The 25,338-nt window shown below is 47.0% G+C and overlaps 1 protein-coding gene across 1 annotated transcript in view; it reads right to left on the reverse strand.

Annotated features, from left to right (window-relative positions):
• The window catches only part of SFXN5 (sideroflexin 5), a 1,920,751-nt gene that overhangs the window by 967,698 nt on the left and 927,715 nt on the right, over positions 1-25,338 (reverse strand). Inside the window, exon 7 of the mRNA XM_069632305.1 lies at positions 17,300-17,353. Within this exon, the coding sequence (XP_069488406.1) occupies positions 17,300-17,353 (54 nt within the window). The remainder of the gene's footprint in view (positions 1-17,299; positions 17,354-25,338) is intronic.

Consider the following 25,338-nt stretch of genomic DNA (forward strand, 5'->3'; position numbering starts at 1 on the left):
AAATGCTACCGGCAGGACTCGCGATGTTGGCCCTGGGGGACCTGATAGCACTGCAAGTACTCCAACTCCAGGAAGAAGACGAACACCAACTACAACCGGCCGCACGGAGGAGACGCAGGAGGAGGAGGAGGGCAAGGCAGGGCCAGCAAGGGCCGCCAGCACAGCCACTACCACCACGCAGGCAGCCCGCAATCCCACGCCTCCGAGCACATCCGTTCAACCTCACTGATGAGCAGATCCACACCCTCTACCGTCTGGACCGGGACACCATAGCCGCCATTGTGGACATGACACAGGCTGACCTTGTCAGCATGATAGATAGCCCAACCGCCATCCCACCCCTACTGAAGGTGGTGTCTGTACTCCACTTCCTGGCCACAGGCACCTACCAGCACACAGTCGGACAGTTGCATGGCATTTCTCAGCCACTGTTCTCACGGACACTATTGCAAGTGCTCGATGCCCTCCTGCAGCACGCAGACGACTACATCTCCCTACCACGCTCGGAGCAGGAAATTACCAACACAAAAGTGGGATTCCATGCACTTGCCGGCATACCGGGTTGCATTGGTGCCATCGACTGCACCCATGTGGAATTGGTCGTCCCACATGCCATGGAGGCCCAGTACCGCAACCGAAAACAATTTCATTCTCTGAATGTACAAATGGTGTGTGACTCCAACAGGATCATTACACATTGTTGTGCCAGATTCCCTGGATCAACCCATGATTCTATGGTCTTGAGGAACTCTACAATACCACGCTACATGGAGCGACACGCAGGGAACAGATCCTGGCTACTCGGTGAGTCTCATTACATGCATGATAATGTGGGGTATGTGATTCGGCAATGACCTGGCAGGAAGGGGGGGGGGGGTGTGCGTACGTAGCAATGGCATTCCACATCATACGTTTCTCGTCCACATACAGGTGATGCTGGATATCCACTGAAGAGATGGCTCCTCACACCAGTCCGGAACCCACGGGACCAGCATGAGGAGGACTACAACCATGCCCACTCACGTACCCGTGTAGTCATTGAACAGGCATTCGGCCTACTGAAGGGTGTACCGCCATGAGAAGGTTGCAAAGATGGTGATGGCATGTGTCATGCTCCACAACATGTGCGTACGTAGAAATGTGACCATGCCCCCTGACGCAGAACTGCAAGCACCTGATGATGGTCATGATGAGGGCGGGGATGTGGCAGCACCTCAAGGAGTCTGCGAGGCACCGGAGGGCCGTGACATTCGTCAGCATCTCATTGATGTATGCTTCTAGCACTCACGCCTGGTGGCTGATACATGGACACGGGACTCGTGGCACTGTGTGTGTCTGGGACATGCACAATATGGACTGTACGCCTATGATGGCCTAGTACACAAAGATCAATGTCCACACATCTCATTGGTTGATCGTGCACTGTTTATGGCATATGTGATATCATGTTGTACACCCTATCGACCCGCCACCCAAGTGAGCCCAACACACCCCCTCCACCCTCCTACCTCCCCCCCGAACACCAGTGTCCACAGATGCTCGTTGTCAGTGGGCAGTCGCTATTGCAAGCCCCCTCTGCGGGTATCAGGGGCACCCCTGCCTGTGGAGCGCAGGTTCCTCCCAGATCTACGTTGGGGGCTGCCCTGGACGGAACTTGCAACGGATGATGTCTCTGCCTGCTCACGTCCATGCATGTCCCTAAGGGTTTGCGAGAGCTCAGTGAGCACACGGCGCACTGCGGCAAGTTCGGCACATACGTCCTTGGACGTCGCATGCAGTTCCCCCCTCAGGCTCTCGGTGCTTCTCTCCATTTCTGCCCTAAGTGTCTCAGTTGATGTTTCTATGTCTGCCTTAGTGCCCCCACATTCATCGGCATGGTCCTTGAGGAGCGTGGCCAGTTGCTGCTGTTGCACGATTAACTGGTCGAGGGACTGTTGCCTCTGCTGGGCCATGGCCATTTGCGGGGGTGTCACAGAGGGGCTGTTGACCTCATGTTGCCTTGCCACAGGGCTTGTGGGGGATGGCCAGTCGTCGTCTTGTGGGTGCCCCTGCGTGGTATCCTCATGTTGTACGGGATGGGACAGACAGGGGGATTGGGACAGGTCATGGATGGATCTGTCTTCGACATCCCCGTCTTCTGTGTCGGAGCATGCTGCCATCAATGGGGTGTCACCTATGGTGCTGCTGCCACCAGAAGCAGTGCCTACTGTGGCATCCATTGGGGGGACCTGTGGTGGTGGTGGTGTGGGCATGCTGGCTGCTGGGGTGCCTGTTGATGTTCCCTCCTCTGTGCTGCCACCTGATTTGTGCTGCTGCCGTGTCTTGATGCGTGCAGCTGAGGTGGAGGGTCTTTGGCCGTTGGTCTTGGCCCTCTTTGCAGGTGTGCTGGTAGGGGTGTCCTGAAGCTCGTCGTTTGGATCGGACCCTGTGGTGGAGTAAAGGAGGGCGAGGGTTATTGATGGGTCTGTGGGAATTGGAATGGCATTGTATCACATGCATTGGGGTGGTACCTGAGGGTGATTTGGGTCGGGGCCTTGGAGGTGCTTTCATTTGTGTGTGGAGTGAGGGTGCAGTTGTTTGGCAGCCTGCAGTTAGGGTGTGCCTGCTGCACGTGTAGTGCGTGTTTTAGGGGTTTTTAATTATTTATGTATTTATTGTGGGTTTTAACGTGCGCTATCAGGCCGATGTGTGTGGACGTTCTCCTGGACATGTGTTTCTGTTGCACTATGTGGACACATGGTACTTCACATGGTTGGACTTTGTGGATTTGGCATTGTTTTATCTGGCCCACCTACCTGAATCTTCGGATGTCTGCACTCCTTTCTCCATCCCTCCGACTCCCTCTATGCTCTCCATTCCGATGGTGGAGGCACAGATTTCTTCCCAGGGGGTCAACTTGATGGGTGATTCAGGACCTCCCCCGGTGGCTGTGGCAATGTTGCGGTTGGCAGAGAGTATGCTGCGGACGCGTATCCGCAGGTCGTCCCATCGCTTTCGGCATTGCTGTGGGGTGCGGGGTGCGGTCCCCACCGCACTTACCCGCTGTGCCACCAGAGCCCATATGGCCTTCTTGTTTGCAAGTGCCGTCCTGGTCATTTGTGTGCAGAAGACGACGGCAGCATTCTCCTGGAGGGTCTCTGTTAGCACGGTGAGTTCCTCACGGGAGAAGTGGACCTGCCGCTTGCAGTCGCACGCTTTCTTCGCTACTTTTCCCATTTTTCTTGGTTTCGCTAGGGTGGATGACGGGTTGGGGTGTGTCTCAGGGTAGTGTTTTTAGTGGTTGTGTGGTTTTAGTGGTTTTATAGGTGTACGGCGGGATGTTTCCCGTTCCGGGCCCATGTTTTAACTTCCGTTTCCGTATATTTCCGGTCACCGTACTTTCCGGTAGGCGCACACTGCGGTGTCCGCTGTGATGGGTGGCGGTATTGCACCTAGGGCGCCGTACGGCGGCGGTGTGGGCCGTTTTGGGGTCATTTCTGCCATCGCGGACTTTGCACTTCCGCCATGCCGTGGTGCTCGTGCCCGATGGGTCGGAATGGGCCGCACTTTGCTCCTTCGTGCAATGGCGGAAACGCTATTTACGCTGTGGCGGTCCGGTCAGTCACTTTCCGCCAGGGTCGTAATGAGGGCCACTGTGTTAAGCTCTCATAGGTTTGGGGTTATGTGGTATGATCTTTTTATGTTCAAGCATAGCTTGGCCACTCCCTTTTGTTTTCATAGGAGTGTCTGCATGTCGTTCTCTAGGGCCTTGGCTAAGGAAACGTTGTAGTAATCCAGATAAAATTGAATCAGACCTCTGGTAAATTCAGTATGGTAACTGAACCTTAAATGTGTGAGGACTTCAATGATTGATCTGTAGAGTTGTGAGGACTGATGTCTTAACATCATAGGTTGGAAGGTGGAGTTGTGGTGACTGATGCCATTTGTTGGGAGATTGCAAGATCCGTATTAGGCAAAGGTAATGGCCCAATATACATTATTGAATGTGTCTAAGACAGTCTGATTTGTGATCTGTATGCAGTGATGTCAGCAAGCCGGAGGTGGCGATGCATACAGTTTGAATTATAAATGGTGTTGTGTGGGAACCATTTATATGTTAAATAGTAGTGGTGACAGAAATTCCATTATACTGTTGTGTCTCATGGCTGTCTGTGCATGTGTGTAAGTCCCCAAGAGCTGACCTTAACATGATCAGTTCTCCAACTTCAACACATTCTCCATCTGCAAGCATGGAATCGTAATGTATGTGAAGCAAAGTTGCAGATGTTTAACAATACCTCTAAGGGGCAATAACTTTGCAATGACCTTTGACTTCAAATCTGGCTTTAGGTAGGCACCTTACTTTCAAGAGGAAACTGAAATAGATGCTCTTCGCCAGGCTATTAAAGCATAATGACAAAGTCTGAAGCTGCCCAATGAAGCTATGAATGTGTACAAATGAGCATCTTTTCGTATCTGGAATGCAACATGCATGTTTTCTTAATTTAATACGCTAAACTATTTGGTTAAGATCCACTTAGACCCATCTCTCTCTCTGTGTATCTCTTTTTGGCAGCTTTGAAGCGACTATTTCACATGTCGTCCAATACAAAACTGCAAAATAATTAAAGGTCAAGATCTTCCAAAAGTGTATCTCTGTCAACTCTTTCCCATTTAACCAGCAACAAGCCATGATGGAATTAGCTCTTTCAATTTGAACCCGCTCCATGGATCTATCTAGGATCCTTCATCCAAGGACATGATCCTTGCAAGCCAGAGGAGACACCTCCTCACTCTCCTCGATGTACGGGGCCTAGCCCAACTCATACTTGAACTAGTCAACTCTTGCAGCTACTTTGAAGTACCCCAATCTCACATTACGGAACATAAAAACCTCAAAGCCCTCGAAAATAAACGATAACGCGCATTCCGAGAAGCTTTCCGAAGTGGTATCCAGTACCCCTTACTGAAGATCAGCTATATTCTGAGGGGTTGGAGGTGCATGGCAAGCTGGTTGGATGTTGGCACCATGTGCTCTTATTCAGCCTTTATGTATCTGCTGTTTCTTTCATCTACTGCACACTGTCATGACTGAGGCATAATCAGGCAACTCTGAGCCCAGATACAAAGTTCAAGGTTTTTTATTTCAGAACAAAACCATGCTATGGGATTGGGCTGAACTGCATACATGGAATTAAAAACAGCAATGAGTAAACCACACTTGATAGAGTGCTATGATCCATCGTTTCTCCCCTTAAGCTCCGACAGTCGGGGTTAAAAGAAGTCAATCTCAGTCTTTTGACTTTTACATTTTAAATGTGTTTGCTCTTGTAGTTGGAAACATTGTATTTCTCTTCTCTGTAGTCTTCAACACCACGCCTTGTTCTCAATGCCCAGGGGACGTGGACCGGCCATCAAACTCCTGTTGATATTAGCCAATACCACTGTGGGACAGGGATTTGGCAAACCTTGATTGTAGGTAACAAAGGCAGACTATGCCAGAGGTCCACCAGAACTTGAGCTGTACCCTTTCTAACTGGTTTCTACCCTTTTCTCAGGCAATTCTTCCTACTTCAGGACTGTCAGCCTTTAATCCTTTCCCTGCCTGACTTACACTCCTTCATTTCCTCCTTGACAATTCATAAAGCTCTGTACCTCTCCTCTTTCCCTCTTAGCTTTCCTTTACCACACCTCTCTCTTCTTGTTGTTAGCCCCCGCCTTCCCCCAGGCCACTGTAACCTCTTCTACCTAACTTTCCTCCCACATCATGTTGTCTTCCCTCACCTTTCAGCAATTCCTTTCTACACCAGGTTTTCTATCCGATCTCCATCCTACCTCTCCTCTCGATGACTTATTTTTTCCAATGCTCCTCTCTCCTCCTTGTCTTCAATTCCACCACCTCCATCCTAGATGTTACTTGCTGCAGCTCTCCTTGATGACCCCGCTCTTTCTCCTCCACTTGCCTGCTTCCCTCCTGCTCCACATATTCCTACTCCTCCTATTTGGTCCACCTCCATAATGCCCCTAACCTCCTGCTGCACTGATATGTAATCTTCAAACCATATGCCTCCTGTGAGGTGGACCTGTAAAACACTTGATGGTTGACCCCAGGGCCAAAAATATTGATATTGATGTCTGCTGGCTGCTTGAACTACATGATCAAAGGGATTTGTTTATTCATGACGAGAGCACTAGTTTGACAGCTGCTGCTACTTGCCTCCAGCGCTCAAGTATGGCTAGGCAGAACAGTCTACCGTCTTCAAATGTCATTGCTTTTGTGCGGCACAGTCATGTTCAATTTCTGCTACATTTGTGTTTTGCTGACATGTGGCGAGGGTGTTGTAACTCCAGGCTAGTGCTCACAAACCTCAGCAGTCTGATCTCAGAGGTACATGCAGAAGTGGAATCTGCGCTATATACCCAAACAAATCAGCAATGTTCGTCTCAGTCTGCTTGACGGGACCTATGGACAGGCGCCATGCTAAGCATATACTGCATGGATAATGGTTCTACAGTTGACACAATTTTTCCAGGAGGTACTTTGGGAAGGATGGACTGTCTGCCAGTCTGAGCCTATTTCCTCATACTGCTGATTGTTGCATTCTGTTGAGGTCAGGGTTTCTTCATGAATGGGAAGGTGGTTCCCTGCTGACCAGGGTAGAATATCCCTGCCGGGTCATCAGTTATTACATCTGCATGGATGATGAATGAGGCTTTGGGGGAATGCTGAAATCCTGAAAGCCTTGGGGTATCTCCCACTCTTAGGTTGGTAGTGGGCTGGGGAGCTTGGTAACACCTGGCCCCCAAAGCCCCAAGTCCCATCACCCAGACTCCAACATGGAACTAGTCACAAAATGGGTAAGGGGGGAGAGGGTAAATGAAGGGTGTCCCCTGGAACTATTGCACTTTGCTGCATGCACTGCTTTGCTAAATTGGCAGCTTGAATGGGGCTGCCCTGTCCTTAAAAGGGGAAATTACAGCTGGGTCTGACTGCTCGCTCTGGCACCCAAAATGGCTGCTGCGCCAGAGCAACCCTGATGATGACACACAGGTCAGAGAAATTGCATTCCCACAGTACGGAGAGGAGCAAAGCGGTGGAAGGTGACAGTAACCTAGTGCACCTGTCAACTGGATCCTCATTCTGTTGGCATCGGCAGTGAGCAGCTGGCATGCAAGGTTTGATGCCTGCTGTGACTAGGTTCTACAGGAGCACTAAAGAGCTGATCATATGCTCTGATGGTATATGTGAGAAGAAGAGGAGGCCCCTGCTTAACACATTTGTTGAGCACATGTGTTGTGGCGTTGGCGAGATGGGGCTGTCACCTCAAACGTTTTGCGTGACTCACCATAAGGTACAGTACACATGCTTCTAGTAATAAGTGCAAAATCTCCTCATTTTGTGGACTTCGGCATGGAATATTAGAGATACATGCACTAATGATGGCAGCTCTCTGAGCTTCAGGTGGCATCGCTGTAGTGTTGATCTTGGCTCATGAACATTAGGTGAAGTCAATGCCTTTCTATGGCGAGGAGCAGCCGGGAACATATATCCTGGGTAAAGGACTGAAATTCCCTGAAGCAGAGCTGCTTGACAATCATTTTAAGCGCTGTTGAGCTTTAGGGGCATAGATTCACTGAATTGAGGAAAATTGTAGGGGTGACACAGAAATGTGGTGACACACGGCCAATCAGTGCTGCCCCAATGATTTCCTTTCGAGAAATGCTGTAGTATGGCATAGTAATTGTTAGCCCTGAGCTGAATGTTCCAGCTACTGATGGCCCCACAATGCTGTGCCTGGCCAAGGAAGACGTGGACTTTCAGAAAAAGATAGTATTTGCATGCAGTACAAAAAAGAAGGTGGGTGAGGCGCGCACTCCCGGTCCTGGTCAATTAAACTTGTTGCAAAAAATAAGTAGCTGGATCACATCCCAAAATGGACGAATATTCACAGGGTTAGATCCCTTCTGCTGCAAATCAGGTACTCAGTATTAACGGGGTTAGATCCCTTCTGCTGCAAATCAGGTACTCAGTATTAACAGGGTTAGATCCCTTGCTGCAAATCAGGTACTCAGTATTAACAGGGTTAGATCCCTCAGCTGCAGTTCTGTGGTCTGTAGTTGTTCTCCTCCTAGCGCTTTCTTATCTCGAGGGATCTAACCCTGTTAATACTGAGTACCTGATTTGCAGCAGAAGGGATCTAACCCTGTGAATATTGATCCGTTTTGGGATGTGACCCAGCTACTTACTTTTTGCAACAGGTTTAATTGACCAGGACCGGGAGTGCACGCCTCACCCACCTTCTTTTTTGTACTTAGTATTTGCATGCACCTCCGGTACCCTGATGCCTTTTGATGGCACCTGATTGTTCACTAACGCCGCAAGTGCTAGAGTGAGTTGGCTGGAATATGCAGGAGGTTGTGAGAAATTACCATGGGCCACTGGCAACAGCTGTGCATCTAGTTAGTGTTGTCTGCACAGGCTCCCTTACTCTGCCTGGACACCAATTGTTGATGATTTCTATTGCACGTGAACAGTGACTGATTGTACACATGCAAGATCACCAACCAAGCCTAGTGATGCACATGCCTGCTTCCTCTCTCCTCTACTCCCCTATAATGGTAAGCAGTCTGGAAAGGTCTGCTTCCCAGCAGGGTCCAGCGAAATCTCCTTTTAGGAATGTAATCGAAAGAATGATTCAAAGAAGTGGTGTGAGACCCCTTCTTTTAACAGTGAAATCCCATGGGCGATTGAACTAAAGCTAGCATGCTTAAAGGGTCCAATCCTTTCTCTTGAAAGGAGTGAACTTTGCCCTACTGACATCACACAGACAGTGATTTGCTCCAGTGAAAGTAGAGTGGACAGGGAGAAGAGAGAGAAGCAGAGAGAAACGAAATGGCATAATCTTGCCCACACTGTGCAGATGTCTCCCTGGCCACACTAACCTTCCCCGTCCCTTCTCAATAGAATCAAAGACCTGTAGAAATGCAACACCCTGGTATGAGGCACTGCCCTTTGTGAATGGGTGTGCACTTTGATTCCTGTTCCCAGGTCAGTTTCCTGTAGAGTGGCTATCTCGGGGGAAAGGGTGTTACCTGCCTTTACAAAGCAACAACAAGCGGTAGTTTCCCTCAAGACTACAGTCTTGCCAGTGGGCAGTGGTAGCCTTGTCTGGGATGAATACACCTAACCCTTCCACAGCTGAATTGGCTCCAGAGGGCTCCACAGGGCTGGCATGTGTTTGATATCAATTTAATGTGGCTGGGATAACTGTGCGAGATGCTGGCCACCCTACAGTTATGGCTTATATTTACAGTTTACTCAGCCACCAGGACAGGATCCTCAGAGTTATGCAGTTTTTGGAACAGGGGTGCATATTCTAAATGCAGCCCCTGTGCTGCAGAGACTTGCCTATCACTGCAGCTGTCATGAGGGCACCTGTGACCTCTGAACTTGCTCTATGACACTGGTAGAGCAGGCACTGAAAATCAGGACACTAGTGTAGCAGGGCAAAAGTAGACACAATGCTTCTGGCATGGAGCTTATGAAAGGGGAATCCGATCAGCAGATTTCCCTTTCACAGATGAAATTACCCACAACATTTAATTATTTAATTAATAATAAAATGGGGTTTCACACCCTTGTCAGATGGCAATTCATCACAGTTACATATCAGATTTTTACCACTGACCACTTAATCAAAATTACTATATCATTTAAATCACCGAAATATACAAAATAGAGTATGGATTTAAAACCTGTGATAGGGTCACAATCATGACATTCTCACAGGGGAGCAGGTCCTCTCTCAACCTGGGGTAGGCGACCTACCTGGGCATTGCCAGAGCCAGTCCGACCTCAAAGTTGTGGTGAGGGGGTTAAGGGGCCTACGGTCCCCGACTTTTCAAAACATCTGCTGTAGTGTGAAAGCATTGGTACCACTATCCCAACCATAATGCTGACGCCTTACCACTGGCTGTGCTTAAGACATCTCTGGAGACCTGATTTCCCATATTACAACAGAAGTGAATCTGTCATTTCAAGAGGGGTTTATTCCCAGCACCTTAAAGCATGCCTGTGTGCTACCTCTTTGAAGAAGCCCTCCCTTGACCCTGGCCTGCTTGCTAACTTTCATCCCACCGCTCTCCTCCCATCTATGATGAAGGTTTTGGAAGCCCTTGTTTCTCCCTTGCTGTCATCCTTTCTGGAATCTTCCAGGTTTTTTTTAATACATTTCAGTCTGTTTTTTTTCCACCAGGAAGAGGAACCGAATCAGTACTCAACTCTGTTAGACGATCTAACCTGCCTTGTCGATCAGGGTGGGGTGGGAGCTCTTCTTCTGCTGGACCTGTCGGCGGCATTCGACACTGTGGATCACTCCACTCTGATCTCTCGTTTGTCGAACGCTGTCCTGGGGTCCCAAGTGCTGAGCTGGTTCGCCACCTACCTTGCTGACCGGTCTCAGTCAGTTTTTCTGCCTCCTTTTTGTTCACAATCTATCCCACTGTTTTGCGGAGTCCCACAGAGATCCGCCTTGTCACCAATCTTGTTTAACATTTACATTTGTCCACTTTTGCTTCTTATTCTGTCACATGGCTTCTGATTTTATTCTTACGTGGACAATACGCAGATCCTGGTTCGCCTGGATCTCTCGCGTCCTCTAACTGCGTCCCGGCTTAGGCGCTGTCTCGATGATTTTGGCGCTTGGATGGTTACTAATTCGCTAAAACTCAACGGCAGCAAGACTGAGGTTCTTGTGGTAGGCACGACTAGTCCACTTTCCTTTTGGACTCCTGATTTTTGGCCTGCCTCGCGTGGCCCTTTCCCTCTTCCATCCCCGCAGGTGCGAAATCTGGGGATGAAGTTCTCAGCCTCCCTCTCTATGGCAGAGCAGGTTGGTGCAGTTTGTAAAATGGGTCCTTTCAAACTGCGCACCCTGAGGAAGGTTCTCCCTTTCATTCCCTGTCACCTCCATGCCCTGTGGTAGCAGCACTTGTTCTTAGTAAAGCTGATTTCTGTAACTCGATGTACCATGGCCAACCACATTATCTGATAAATCGCATCCAGATGCTCCAGAATGCGGCGGCCAGAGCACTCTTGCGTCCCCGTCCACGAGCACATATGTCACCACTTCTGGGACAGTTGCACTGGCTCACGATTGAAAAATGGATTCTGTTTAAATCAATGTGTCGAGCCTTCTACAAGTTAGGTGCGGAGTACCTTCAGGAAAAATTTGTCCATTATGTTCCTGCTCGTACCCTCCGTTCTCAGACTGCTCTACTGCTATCAGTACCTTTTTTTCGACGGTTAAGGACTGGTGGCCGGGCCTTTTCTATGGTGGCCGCAAGGGTGTGGAATCAGTTGCCTTGGGCTCTACAAGCCACTACCAACCATTTGGCCTTTCGGCAGACACTGAAGACCCTTCTTTTCTAGGCTCGACTCTGTTCAACCACTTCCTCATCTCGACTGTTTAGTGCCAAGATGCCCTCGGGCGTATGCGCGCTGTATAAATACATATAAGATAACATAAGAGCCTGGCCAGGTTTCTTGTGCTTCAATTCTAGGACTACACCTCCCAAATGTCCCCAGGCCACTGCAAGGAAGACCCAACCGGATCCACAGAACCTAACGAGCATCTAAACTACAGAATGCTTGCTATCAAAGATTGCAAGACATGTCATCTTTGGATCCCACCCCATCACCGCTAGATAGAGCAAACGCAAGGGGATGAAATAATCTGACCTTGTAAGGGAAGGTGGCACGGTGAAAACAAACTGCTTTTCTGAACTGCGACGAGACAAACGCTGAAGACCAATAAGGAGGTGGGACGTTATAACATCAAAACAGCAATCCCAACCCCCTTGGCAAAGAGCAAGAGGAGATTGGCACAACAGAGCAGGTGAATGGCGGAACCAAATGGTGCCCAGGCGGGAGGCACAGGGCAGAATTGGTTGGGCTATCTATAAAAGCTAGCGGAAGACAAGCATGGATGAAAGGTTGTCGGGTTGGGTCAGAAGTGGAGTTACTGGAGAGCAGAGAGCCATGCTGAAGAGATTGTGGGATGGTGTGGAAAGAGTGCAGTCAAGGTATTTTGAGCAAAAGTGGCAACTATTTAGTCGAATGTTATAAAGTGTGTGAAAGGTATCTGAGGAAGAGAGATGGAGAGAAAACGGTGAGGAGAAAGTTTTGGGGCTAGAGTGTCAGAGAGTGAGAGGATGGGATAGTGGTGCGATAAGAGAGTGAAGGTAGTGGTAACGGTGAGGGTGGAGAGCAAAGGTAGGAAGGCAGTACGAGGAGACCGGAGGCGAGAGTGTAGGAAGATCAGGACACAGAGGAGATGGGGTGCTGTTTCTAGCGGGCTGACGGAGAGAGGTGAGGGAAACTTAAGGGAGACGAGAGAGAGTGGAGAGAATCTGTGAAGTCGGTCAGCAACTGAAGCTGGAGCGTTCCTTAGAAAATTAGTTAGAAAAGGCCAGCTTTGAACGACACAGACAAAATGAATTACAGTTTACTAGAGCAACATCGGGGACATTGTGCGCTGAGGGACTCCTGGGCTATGGTGGTGAGAGCCCGCAGCAAGGTCAAGAAAACCATAGGGTCCAGCCTATCCAAAATACCCCAAGTCTCTCCGATATGCTTTTTGTTGAACTCAAATAGAAGAGTCTCGAATCCTACTAAACTAGCCTGTCTGTTTTTGAGGCCATCTCTACCAGTTCAAATGGAAACCAGACCTAGAAAGACATTGGCGCTTAGAGTTGTAGGTCTAAACGTACATGGACTTCAGATAATTTCAGGCGAGGACTCCTTGCACTCACCCAGGATGCACATGCCGGCGCCATCTATCAGGCCCTGAGATAGCAAAGTGCCAGCCTGAAAATCATCTTGCCTTTATGGGGCCTGCAGGTGGGAATCCGCACTTAGATGCCCATGTTACGACTGTATCTGAACACTTCTAAAATGTGGCATTAATTCACCCCACGCAGTTTTCTTTGGTTTGCTTTTTTAAGTTCAATAATGGAATAAAGTTAGTTTACAAAAAAGAAACTGGTGCTTGGGTGGAGACGTTGGAGGGAATACTCTCTGGGGTCTTCTTCTAAATAAACTATAACATGGGTGAGATTAAAAGCCCTCCATAGACTTACAGAACAAGGGTTTAAAATTCATGACATGTTATTTTTTGTGCTCTATAGAAATTATTTTCTTATGCTGGGCAGGCCTAAATCTAAGCCTTTGCACCAGGCGTGAATACGAACTGCTAGACTCCAGGGACTGGGAATGAGTTACCGTGAAGTATTATTTTACTGTTGGGTATGTTAAGATCAAAGTATTCTCGTATTTTCCTTTTTTTAAAAGAAATAGATGCTACCTAAGCACTTATTCCATTCTAGACATTTACCAGATGGCATCCTCACCAACCCCAAAGTGCTTTTATCCATACTCATTCAGAAGAAATCAGTTTAAAATCCTGTGCCTCCCATAAAAGTGCCTAGCGGGGGCTAAGCACCACCTGTAACGCTCAGGAGAAATCTACCACTGCACTTGAAATTCAGGTAAACCCCCTTTCTGAAACAGACTACCTCGCCAAGTCAGGTCCCAACCAGCACGCCACTCATTGAATCCCACCTCCCCCGTTTCTGGCAATAAGCTTCAAGAATGTTAACCGCAACCCAGAGACCTGTGAGATGGGTGTACATATCTGATAGTAGTGGGAGTACCTACACTGTTAGGCCGGCCACGCTAGACCACAACCGAGGGCCATGCTCCAAGGAGGACGTTTAACAAGGTTTACAGACCCATAATGCCTGGAGCGGCCCGAGGTCGTGGCGTATAAAGCTGTTTTATACCACCTTTTATGTACCCCAGTCCAGTGCGTGTGTCCTCTATAGGAGCACCCCCAGTGAACATGCAGATGGATAGTACATTTTACTGCACTGTGTGGATTGAATTTGCATGCTTTAGTAGGGTAACAATCTATGTTATTACAAGGCATAAATTAGTTTTCCAAAATTGATTAGCGGAGTTTGCTAATTAAAGTATTTTTGATTAGCAAATGGACCCATTTGAATAGCAATTTTGTACTAATAATGTTACTGTCACCAGAAGTTATTTGTACCCAGAACATGATATGGGCAACAATCCAGGAGTTTTGCATATCGCTGAAATAAGAGAGGAGTCAGGCCTTGCAAATTCTTTAAACTTCAACTAGACCTGGAGGTCAGGTAACTTAGTTGACTTATTCAGAATGCACTCGACCCATAGCAATGGAGGACAACACATTTCAAACGCCATTTCTGTAAAATGGTGCATGTCACTACAAACCCACTTTATTTTGCACACTGCTGCCACCCAGAATCCAGCCATGCACAGTGAAACATTTATTTTACATTTACTGCAAATTAAATGTTAAATAAAAGTTTAAAACATCTCCTGTAAATGCTACTTGTCCTTCATAAAATCTACTCGACTATGCGAGTGGGTAAAAAAAGACTATGCGAGCTATAGATGAGTGCCTGTAAAATGTAAAATGGTATATGCATGATATGGACACAGATATGATAAAAAGGCTCTGAAAACTGTTTGGCCAGCTATCTCCTGCAGGTGGTAATATTATAATACAACCATAAACCAAAGTGAGCCCTGGAGGCTAACTACAGCGTTTGGTATTGCAGCAGATCTGTCGATGTACAGACTGGATGGAACTATTGATCACTACTTTGCATAAACATCTAGTTTGCTTTGTATTGTCATTACGAAAGTGGAGAGAAAGAGACTAAGCAGAGTGGATTGCAAAGCAGGCAGATTACTCGGCAAACCAGGTGGAATATTGTAGATTGTGGTAATCTCACTTTCAAGGTACCTTGTATAAAGCAATAGAATGATAATATAGAATGTCAAGGAGTATGGGTTCACTCATGGGTTCAGCACTAGTTTCAAGAGGAAAGCCACCTGCAGGTTACAGAACTAGGTTTGCCATCGAACGCATTTGATCATGTGATCATGTATATTTTCAAAAGTGTTAACTTGTCAATATGATGCATCTTACACAACAAAATGAAATAGTTGACACTATGAAATTTAGATATACTAAGCTAAACTTTACTGTAAAGCATTGAAATGATGCAGTGTTTTACAGTATCAATACTGTAATTATGCATTATGTAACATACATTTTAGGAATGGAATTGCATGACTATTTTAAAAAAAATATAAAGGTGACAGATACTGGTCTTTGCCAGACAGGATATAGAACACTTAATTTAATTATCCCAATTACTTCTGGCTTGCAATTAATTGAGAAAGAGGCTTGCCTAACACTCCCATACATGCCTTTGACACTTAAGAGTGGAGATGATTACTGCTGCACTTTCTCACCATTAGCAGTTGAAGTGAACAGAGAAAAGAGGGTGAAGCGAGTATCAAGGGCAAGAGAGGAATGCAGGACAAGCTGCGCTTTCATTGAAGAGGGCCACTTAAATAGCTAACTTTGCTACACAAGTGTCCATTTGATTAGCAAACCTACAGAATTGCATAGCAAATTGCTAAGCGACACTGCTTATTTTATGCTTTGTATTACATTGTACAGCATATTAAAGCCTTATTTTATGAACGTTTGGTCTGTGTAAAAATCTGCCTCCGCCATAGTCTAAAGCAGTGGTCTTCAAACTTTTTTGGACTGGGCCCCCCTTGAGCAAAGTTTGGGCAGGCCGGGCCCCCCCAAAAGTGGCAGATGGACAGTATGTAGAAATCACTATGAACTTTTGCGTGCCGTCACTGCACCATACTCCCAGTACAGAGCCTGGGCTCTCCCCACCCTACTCTCACCACTATCCCAGTGCTGCCGCCCATCCTGCTCCCACCAATGTCCCATAACACAAGGATACACATTTAAATAAAAAATAAATCATCATAAACGTACCTTCTGCAAGGGCCTGCGCGTGGTTGCTAAAATGCCCTGCTCCAGGTTGCTCTGCCCGTATGTGCGAGGAGGCGCAGGAGCCCCCATTCGCTCATACATACATGCAGTGCCCCAGCTAGCATTTCCAATGAGCAATGCAAGGCTGGCAAAGCAAAACACCCCCAGCGTTGCATGGTTCAGTGATCATGTGCGGCTGGGGAAACGAACTGTCAAAGGCAAACAGTGTTTCCTTTTGACAGTTCAGCCAGCCCAGGAGCACTCCCTCAGCTGGAAAAAGCAGCTGAGTGAGTGCTCAGTGTTTCACTGGGCTGGCTCCTTGGCTCCTCCATAATGGGTGAGAGGGCCAGGGGGTGGATGCCCCCTCACACATTATGGATGAGCTGCCAGGCTTGGACTGGCCTATAGGGCAAAAGGGCGATGACCGCACCAAAAATGCAAAATGCTAGTGAAGGCCAGTCAAAATGGGCCACTTTTTTTGGCCAATGTGGGCCAGTTTGAGGAGTTACTTCACTATGCAGCTAGTAGTTTTGACCATTGTTGCTGAATAAATATTCTTTAAATATCACAATTTGTTTACGCTTGAACAAAAAACCACCCCTTGGGTACTATTCGAACAGTCTGTGACTAAAGGACTGAATATCCATTTGCAACTGCTGGCCATTTTTTCATTGGTGCCTAAGACCGTTTTATGGTCCAATCTGACCATGTGAGCTGCCCCTGCCCATTTCCTCTAATCAGTTTGAAGACCTCTGGTCTAAAGGACTGGCTGCGGATACAGCACATGTTGCGGGATTGCCACTTGGCAATAGGACAATGACAGCATGCGTGCGTGATATAGGCGTAGGCAGGGTAGGAACTGAGCAAGCAGGGCCCACCCAAAATGTGTAAAGGCTTCTGTGTGAGCATTTACAGGTGTTAATGTCACTGTGGTGGGCCCAAGTACATTATCTTCAGCCCCCCCCCTAGCTCGAGCATTCTGGCTACGCCTCTGGATATAGTATACACACCCCTGCCTTGATGTAACCTGGACACAGGGGTAGGTGCACCAGCAATGCAGGAGAGACCAGTGGAGCAGAGAACTAGGAATTTAGTGTGCTGAGCAATCAGCAGGCTATATCCCGTCATCTAGCCTGCAGATTGACCAATCAGTGGTCAGAATGTCACATTCCAGATACTCCCACAGTTTCTTAGAATTTGAGACTTACACAACCTTGCTATGACCATGAGGGATATTTCTCAAGCTCGTATCATCCCTAAGCAGCAATCAATTCAAACTACTGTGAGAATAGTCATTTGGTTCCATTTTATTCCAGATCATACATAATCCAAACGCACTTTTACACACACAGGCTTCTAATCCCTGCAGAGACACAATACCAAGGTGGGCGCGGCGGCGGCATGCTTACCTGCCAGAAAACAATCGATGTCAATGTCTGGCCTGGCAGAAGAAGGCCCACAACCTATTCAAAATAAAATACAAAGACTGTGGATTACAATCAATTCATCACCAATGTATTTTTATTTCAATAAATCTAATGTAAGGATGGGCTAAGAAGTATCTTTACGAAGTTCAAAGTCTCAATAAAAACAAAAGGCTTCAGGTGCAGCAAACATTGGACATACAAGAACAATGGAAAACATAAGACAAGTGACCCTAGCATTTTTATATTACATCAGCACATTACATCAATACCTTACAATTCATAAGCACCCTACACAGCCAATCAGGCGCAGGAGAACACAGGTTGTGTTCTCTGATACAAGCTGGCATCCTCTCGCCATACACTGATGGACTCATGTTGCAGAAATTAATCATTTGGTGGCGGGGAACTGTTACGGTTACACTTTAACGTAAGAAAATAACTTTGCTTGGAATGCGTTGTTATAATAATAAATCCGGCACATGTGTTGTACACGGTTGATTAAAGAGTGATTGATGATACGTGATTTATAACGCGCTTAATACCTGGAGGTTTGTTAGCGCGGACCCGGGGGTCGAACCTGTGTTGCTTGGTGTCATCTTGCTTCCAAGGAGAGGTCGTTTATACCCACGGTGTAAAGATCCTTCTGCCACACAGTCCAATATTCTGCATAATTCATCCTCGTCAGAGACCATGTGTTTAAGTCTTAAAAATGCACTGAAGGGAAAATGCTGTATAGTCCGGAGTGGATCAAAATGCTATTGCTGTCTGTTATTTTACAACAGATGTTGGTTACAAAACGTCTTAAGTATAAATCGCATCGACATCAAGAACATGTACATGTGGATCCGCTATGTTTAATGTAAATTGAAACCTTGTGTCAATGTCATTTAAGTATGTCCGAAAAACTTCCGTTTTTGAACCCTTCCAGATGCCAAATATGCCATCAATGTAGCGAGTGCAAAGATGGATATGCGGATTCCAAGTGTCACTGTTAAGGCTATGAGCGGCCCATAGTAGCGCATACATCTGTTGGCATGTGTGGGTGCTGCTGCGGCCGACCCCACGGCTGCTCCCGAGATCTGTAGATAATATGTGTGATTAAACCTGAAGAATTTGCTGTATAGGATAATCATCAACAGTTCCTGGATAACGGTTTTCCCGGCGACTGCATTATGATGTTCCACCAACAGCCATTCAACAGCATGGATCCCTGCATCATGCAGAATAGAAGTATATAGGCCGACTACATCAACAGTAAACATTTGACATTGTGACAAATCCTCAGATGTCACCCCTTCCCCCATAGGCGGAGACCCTTCCCATGGGGCCAGGGTGGTGCAGCCACAGTCCAATATACCCCCCGGTGTGGGGCACCAATGGAGGATTACATAGGAGGGAAATCCCTTAAGGGAGAACACAGTATTGACTCACGACGTCACAACACCCTGTGACCCTATAGAGGATCCAGTAGGCCGCTACACTTCCATGTACCGGTGTAAGGCAGACACTTCCACCTCCTTAACAAATACTGGGACGAGGAAGAGCAGGGACTACCCATGTGAATCATGTAGAAAAAGGGACACGAGTAAGAACATCAGTATCTCAGTGAATCATAACAGTGAGGATAATGTGATGAGGAAAATGCGCAGAGTGATGAGGAATACTCCAAAGAACCAACACACACAGTCTAGTCAGTGTGGACAATTAATTACAATGGGTTCTTTAAGAGGAAATTATGAACTAGCATTTTCGAACTGCACTCCCTGGAGGAACCGCAAAGTTCAAGGAAGCTGTAGAAGGAGAATGGGCCAGGATGTCGCGCAAAGGAATAGCGAGTCCAGGGACGTCCCTGTGTTGAACGGACACAAAGGAGAAACCGAGGAAGAAACATTCCGCGAACCGGGAGGCCTTAGAGCATAAATGCATAAGTCCAGCTCATTAGTGAGGCTGCCCTTGCAAATGGAAGGCAAGTGAGCTAGAGCGGTTCAACCACCCGGCGGACAGCGAGCGTTCGAAGAGCACTGACACTGCAGACCAGAGAAAAAGGAACGCTGTCTGCAGAGGAGGAGCAGCGAGCCCAACCCAGTGGGACAAAAGTGGACAAGCATAGGAAGGATCCACATACAGGGTCTGGGACCCCAAGCAAGAACGATATTGGACTGCAGAGGCATAAATGGTGCTCATCATAGTCACAGTATCTGTCAGGAGAGTGCACCACGTAGACTACCCAAAGCAGCAGAATATGTGAGTCTGCAGCTCTTGCAGCGATATGCAAGTCTTGCAAGGATATTAAAGTCTAGGACTCGCTCCCACAAAACGGCACCAAGGCATTGAGAGGGCTCATCATAGTCACAGTACCTGGCAGGAGAGTATACCAGGTGGAGCAAGCAGAGAAATAGTTGCTCATCATTGCAATACCTGGTAGTGAAGCCGTCTAGGTAATCAATCGACAAAGAAAGCAAAATAAGGAAGAGAAGTCAAATACTTCTTCTTGGGCGCAGTTCTTGAAGAGAAGAATAAATCAGGAGTCATGATATTTGTGTTCAGGGGGAGGAAGAAACTAAGGGGAGGGAGTCATACCCCAAAAGATAGTTGTGAACATTGAAAGTGTTGTGTACAGGAGGAAGAAGAAGAAACCAGGGGGAAGAAGTCATCCCCTTGGGTTGTTGCAAACAGTGAAAGAAAGCCAGGGAGAGAGGAACCCCTTTTGCTGGCAAAACGTACTATAAACTGGCAACATTCTCGGTCTAGAAGGAAGGAGGCATCCTTCTGGACCTCCTAGAGACATAATCCATAGTTGAAAATAAGTGTTAAGGACAGAAGTAGGTTTGACACGGCGGTGGACTTCTATGATTTGCTGGAGATTCTGACATCCCCTTAGTTTATTAGTTGAGGCAGGGAAACCCCTCTTAGTAGTACGGATGGCTAGGGTTTCCCTTTCTCTTCACAATAATACAAGTCAATAGCCAAAAGGATGCCACCTTTGCTTTGGTCTATTACTCCTGCACCATTACACAACCCTCTGGTAATACATCCAATGTATCCAATACAAATCTGAGTAAAACCATGAGATGCTGCATATTAAAATGAATGATACTTTACCGGTATGTGCTGTACTCTAAAGTGAATGGAACTTTAAATATTGAAACAAAGAAAGGCATATTGAATACCAGACTACGCGAAAATTACATATAACCCAAAATTACATTGAGAGCAGAACTAACTAAAGCTTTGAAGATTATTCCAAAACAGTTCTAATTTACACATGGAAACCCCACCATAAAAAGAGGGCACAAAAGTGGCAAAGATAAAGGATATTTTTGTGCTGCTGAAATGAAATCTTGGGGAAGGGAACCCCCCTGAGACTTGAGATATTTATTAACTTGAGACCGGAGTCTCAAGGTTATTTGGTGCTTGGAACTGTGTTACTTGGAACTTGGGAAATGGAACCTAAAGTATTGATTAAAACTGTATCATCCTGAACTCAAGAGAGGTAAAATGGAGACTTTTGCTGGAACTGTTTATACTTGGGTATGGAGCTGAAAGGAAGCTGTGAGCTGGAAGAGGCTCAGAACGTTATGTTAGACACTGTTTCCTTAGGTTGCTGACATCCCTACACATTGTATAGATCAGCTGTGAGGGCAAGTAAAGGTTTTGGACAAAGACAGACTGAGTTGAACTCTTTAACTCAGACTTTCCTTAGTTTTATTTAGGTAGGGAACGTTAGCATAGGGCAAGTTAGGCTTTCAACCATCCTGACATTTAAATAAAAGTGTTTGTTTTGAATTCAGAATATGTTGCCCGTGTCTTGCTTCATGATACCTTCACATAACACACTACACTATACTTAACCCACATGTTGTCCCACAGTCACCCTTCCTTCACTCTCCTAGTCACTTTTCCCAACCACTGTCACTGACACACCTACCCTCGCACTTAGTTTCACTCACTCACCATACATGCACCCGCACACTCAAGTACAACTTTCTCTCACTAACCAATACATCAGATTGTACATGCTTCCAACAATGCTCCTTCACACTGCTCTGCACTGTCCTTCCACAACTTGGTCTCTCGGTCTACCTTCACCTCCTTTGACCTCACCTAAACAAGCCACACTGCCATGATATTTGGTCCTCTTTTATCCTCACCCTTACCCCTTTGTTGATTCTATCGTCTGGTTGGCTTGCCCAATTGCTGCCTTCAGTTTCCCCCTTTGTCCTGCAACAGGTATAAGATTACATAAAACAGGCCATAAGACCGAAGCCCTTTTTATACGCATTCCACCGGCTCTAGCCAATCACGGACAGTTAAAGTCCCAGTCTATTTCCCAGTCTGTGTTCGCATGGAATGAAGCATCTGATTGCCTGGTATGCTGGCACGGTGCTCTGCTGCATCTCCGATCGCTGCCTCTCTCTGGTTAATGCCGGAGCTGGATCTCCACCGCAGGGACCCCTAGTAGCTGTAGTCCTACAGGACAGAAAGGGGAATACTTGCCAGAGGTTTTCACAGTAGGTATGGGGGAAGCAGAAATGATAATCGGTGCATGCAAACAGACACATGTAGAAGACAAAGAGACTGGGCTGCCCCAACTCTTGTACCTAGCCACTGGGACAGAACTGGTCTGGGCAGGTACCTTGATCAGCCTCCTACCCAAGTTGAGAGGGGTCACCATCCTCCCTTGACAGGGTCAGTTACCTGACCCTGTCACACAATACAGATTCTAAAATATTTACAGTTAAACAGAAATTTCTAGTATTAACAGATTTCTTTTTACACTGTTAATGGACCGTGGGGGGCAAGGATGAGTCTATGGTGGTTATTGTCCTACTTTTGGGTTAAAATTTGAAATTAACTACACTCAGTAGGCAATAATCAGGTCCCTATAAACACCAGTGATATAGAATGGCAGTAATATTACAAAAGTCTAAAAGATAATGTGCAGCTTTTAGAAACCATCACAAGATTCATTTGGTGACATCCAAGTTCATCAGTTAATAAATGAAATGATAATGAATTTCCACAAATATGTACCATCCCCTGCCTCTCTAAACCGGATCATCCCTTGGACCTGGAAGTACTGAGGGACGTAGCTGAACACTGCACACCTCTCTGCAGATTTGCTGAGGGTCATGCCCTATACCTATTGTGAGCAGAGGGCTCGTCGCTGGTGGAGGCCATTGATGGGAGACATCTCAGATGGCATACAGGCGGTTCCCCTCTATAACATCACGACCCTCAAGCACTGTTGTCAGACCATCATGAGTGAATGCAATGGTGGTGAGGCAAAGGAAGGATAACAGGAAGATTTCATTTTCTCCAATGTGCTAATCACAGATGAAGGGCTGAAAGGAGGTTCCAAATTAAGCTTTCCTGAGCTACGGCTCAAATGACTGTTGCAAAAGAAGATACTACTTCAGTCGCTCCATGCCTTGCCAAACCAGGGAGCCACTAGAGTGAGCACTGGCAACGTGTTCATTCGCTTGTCATTATTGTCATTATTGTGAGGTTAGCCTTATTTAGGCTGCTATAAAGAAACCAGGGATTTCTGGATGGCAGTGGACCTTTTCATCCCTAACCTGAACCGAGAGGCTGCCGTCCAGTAGAGGGCTCAGCTTCAAATTAAGGAGGTGGCCAAGGAAGTTATTGAAGCTACTATGGACTATCAAATGTGACAAGGCCAGTAACCTGGCCTTGTCAACAGGGCAAGGGGACCCCTCTCAGCTGGGTGACGGAGGCCGACCAGGGAGTCATTCAGATCCAGTCCTTCCCCTGAAGTCCTCCTTGTGCTAGGATGTGTCTTTGCAGTACAAACGTATATCACACCATGCCTCTAAGTCAAAATGCTTGCTGTTGCTTTCTGTTTCCTCTAGAGTCAACCTGCAGATAGAGCGCAGCACTCCAGCGCCACCCGGTAACCGCATTGAGAAACAGAGACCTGCATCAACCCAAAAGAAAACAAATCTCCAGCGTCACACATTAATGGCAGTCAAACGCATAACATGGAGTGCCAACACTGCACGAGCAAGAGAGCAGGGATGTTACAGCGAGATCTACACAGCTGCGAAGCACACCGCTTCCGAACATTAGCGACCCACTTCCTCGCACAATGAACAATCCGCTAGACCTCCAGGGATGAAACAGAGGGGCACAGACCTCACCAGGACTGGACCTATCCTGGCAAGGACAGGGCCAAGTCTGTCTAACTGGAATTGGGATGATCTGCTTTCTGGACCACCATCGCTATTCGATTGCGGGCCCACATGGAGAAAGTGGGCGATGCTTAACCGGCTTGTGTCAACTTTGCTCATTGTAACACAGGCAAACCAAGAGAACCAACGAAAGGAGCAGGGAAAAGATAAAATAGCTGACAGGAAAGGGTGGTTTGTTGGGGTGAGATCAGAGGAGGTAGAGATGGTGGAGCAGGATGAAGGAAGGAGCAGTGGATTGTGGAGGACATTTCTGGAGAAGGTAAGGTATTGGTTAGTGAGTGCAAGTGGTACTGCGGTTCGAGTGTGTGTGATAGGGTAGTAAATGTAGTCAGATGAGGTAGTGTAAGGAATGTCTGAAGTGGATGATACTGGTTGAAAGGAGAGTGTCTGAGTAGTGTGGGAGTGTGGAGTAGTAGTGTGGATAGTGGGGTAGTAGTGAGAAGGAATGAGTAATAGTGTGAAGGATGGAATAGGGTGAGGGAGAGAGTGGTGTGGAGGAGGGAGCAGGAGTAGCATGGAGAAGGAAGTAGTGTGGAGTGGAGGGAGGAGTAATATCGAAGTATGGTGGTAAGGAGTGAGTGACATCAGAAAAATGGAAGCAAAGATAGGGAAAGAAAACAAGGCAGATGGAAATAGAGTGTTGCCAGAACACAGGAAATAAAAAGTAAAGAGTGAGCTGGACTTTTTACAACCGGGTATCTGCAAGGCATATTCCCCATCCTGCTAGAACACTAACAATTGGTAGACTACGATAGTTAAGAAGTCCCTAATGGAGCCTAGTCAGAGGACATTTATGGCGCCATTGTGAGTACAAGTGAGCCTTTAGACAATAGGCGTCAACATTTGGCAGTATTAATCTGGGGTTACGGGTGCCTGGGCTAGGGAGGAGGGCCATAAGACAAGAGAAAGAGAGGGACAGCGTTAGGGCCCATTAAAGATGGAATAGTAATCTCAGAGAGTTTTTGTGATGTTTGTGTCATCTGTAACACGTGGTGTCATTGTGAGATCCTGTAGACCCCGATATAGGGGTCATCCACTTCCAGTCAAGATGCTACGAATTCTGAGACTGACGAGGACAGCCCGAATCCCTACACAGGTCCTTCCAGGCGTCGCAGATTGCGGACTATAGAGGGGTGAAAAGGCTACCCTCACACCGATGGGCAAACTATTTTTCGGAAGGGATTCCAAGTAGAAGTATTAGGAGGTTGAGGCGAGCTGATGTTTCAGTTTTGGAGATGAAAGAAGAGGAGGTGGGAGAAGGGTCATAGATGATGCTGAGGCTTCTAGCTGAAGAAGAGTAGCAGAGAGTATCAGGTGGGACTGGATAGGCAGAGGAAGAGATGAGAGAGAGCTTTTGGCAAGGAAGAAGAGTACCTCTGTTTTGGTAGAGTTTAATATCAGAGAGTGCAAAGCCATCCAATATTTAATGGCAGAGACACTTTGAAATTTGGATAGATCAGAGGCAAGTTCAGGAAAAGAGAAGATTTGGGTGTCGTCCACAAAGCGTTGGTGTGAGAACCCAAAGGAGGAGATTAGTTCCCCAAGAGCAGAAGGGTAGAGTTTAAAGAGGAGCGGAGCCAAGACAGAGCCTTGTGGAACACCAAAAGTTAGAGGAGCGAGTTGAGTTGTGTTGTTGCTCCAGGAAAATTGGCGAGGTACAGGCAAGGGCTTGATCGAGAATCCCGAGAAGAAAGAGTATTAAGGAGATCAGAGTGATCTACAGTGTGAAAGGCAGCTGACAGGTCAAGGAGTATTAGAATACAGGATACGTTTTAGTGCTTAGCAGAGGTGATGAAGTTGGACACATTC

Source organism: Ambystoma mexicanum, chromosome 6q (assembly GCF_040938575.1).
Source record: "Ambystoma mexicanum isolate Mex_15411 chromosome 6q, UKY_AmexF1_1, whole genome shotgun sequence".
In the NCBI taxonomy this organism is placed as follows: Eukaryota; Metazoa; Chordata; class Amphibia; order Caudata; family Ambystomatidae; genus Ambystoma; species Ambystoma mexicanum.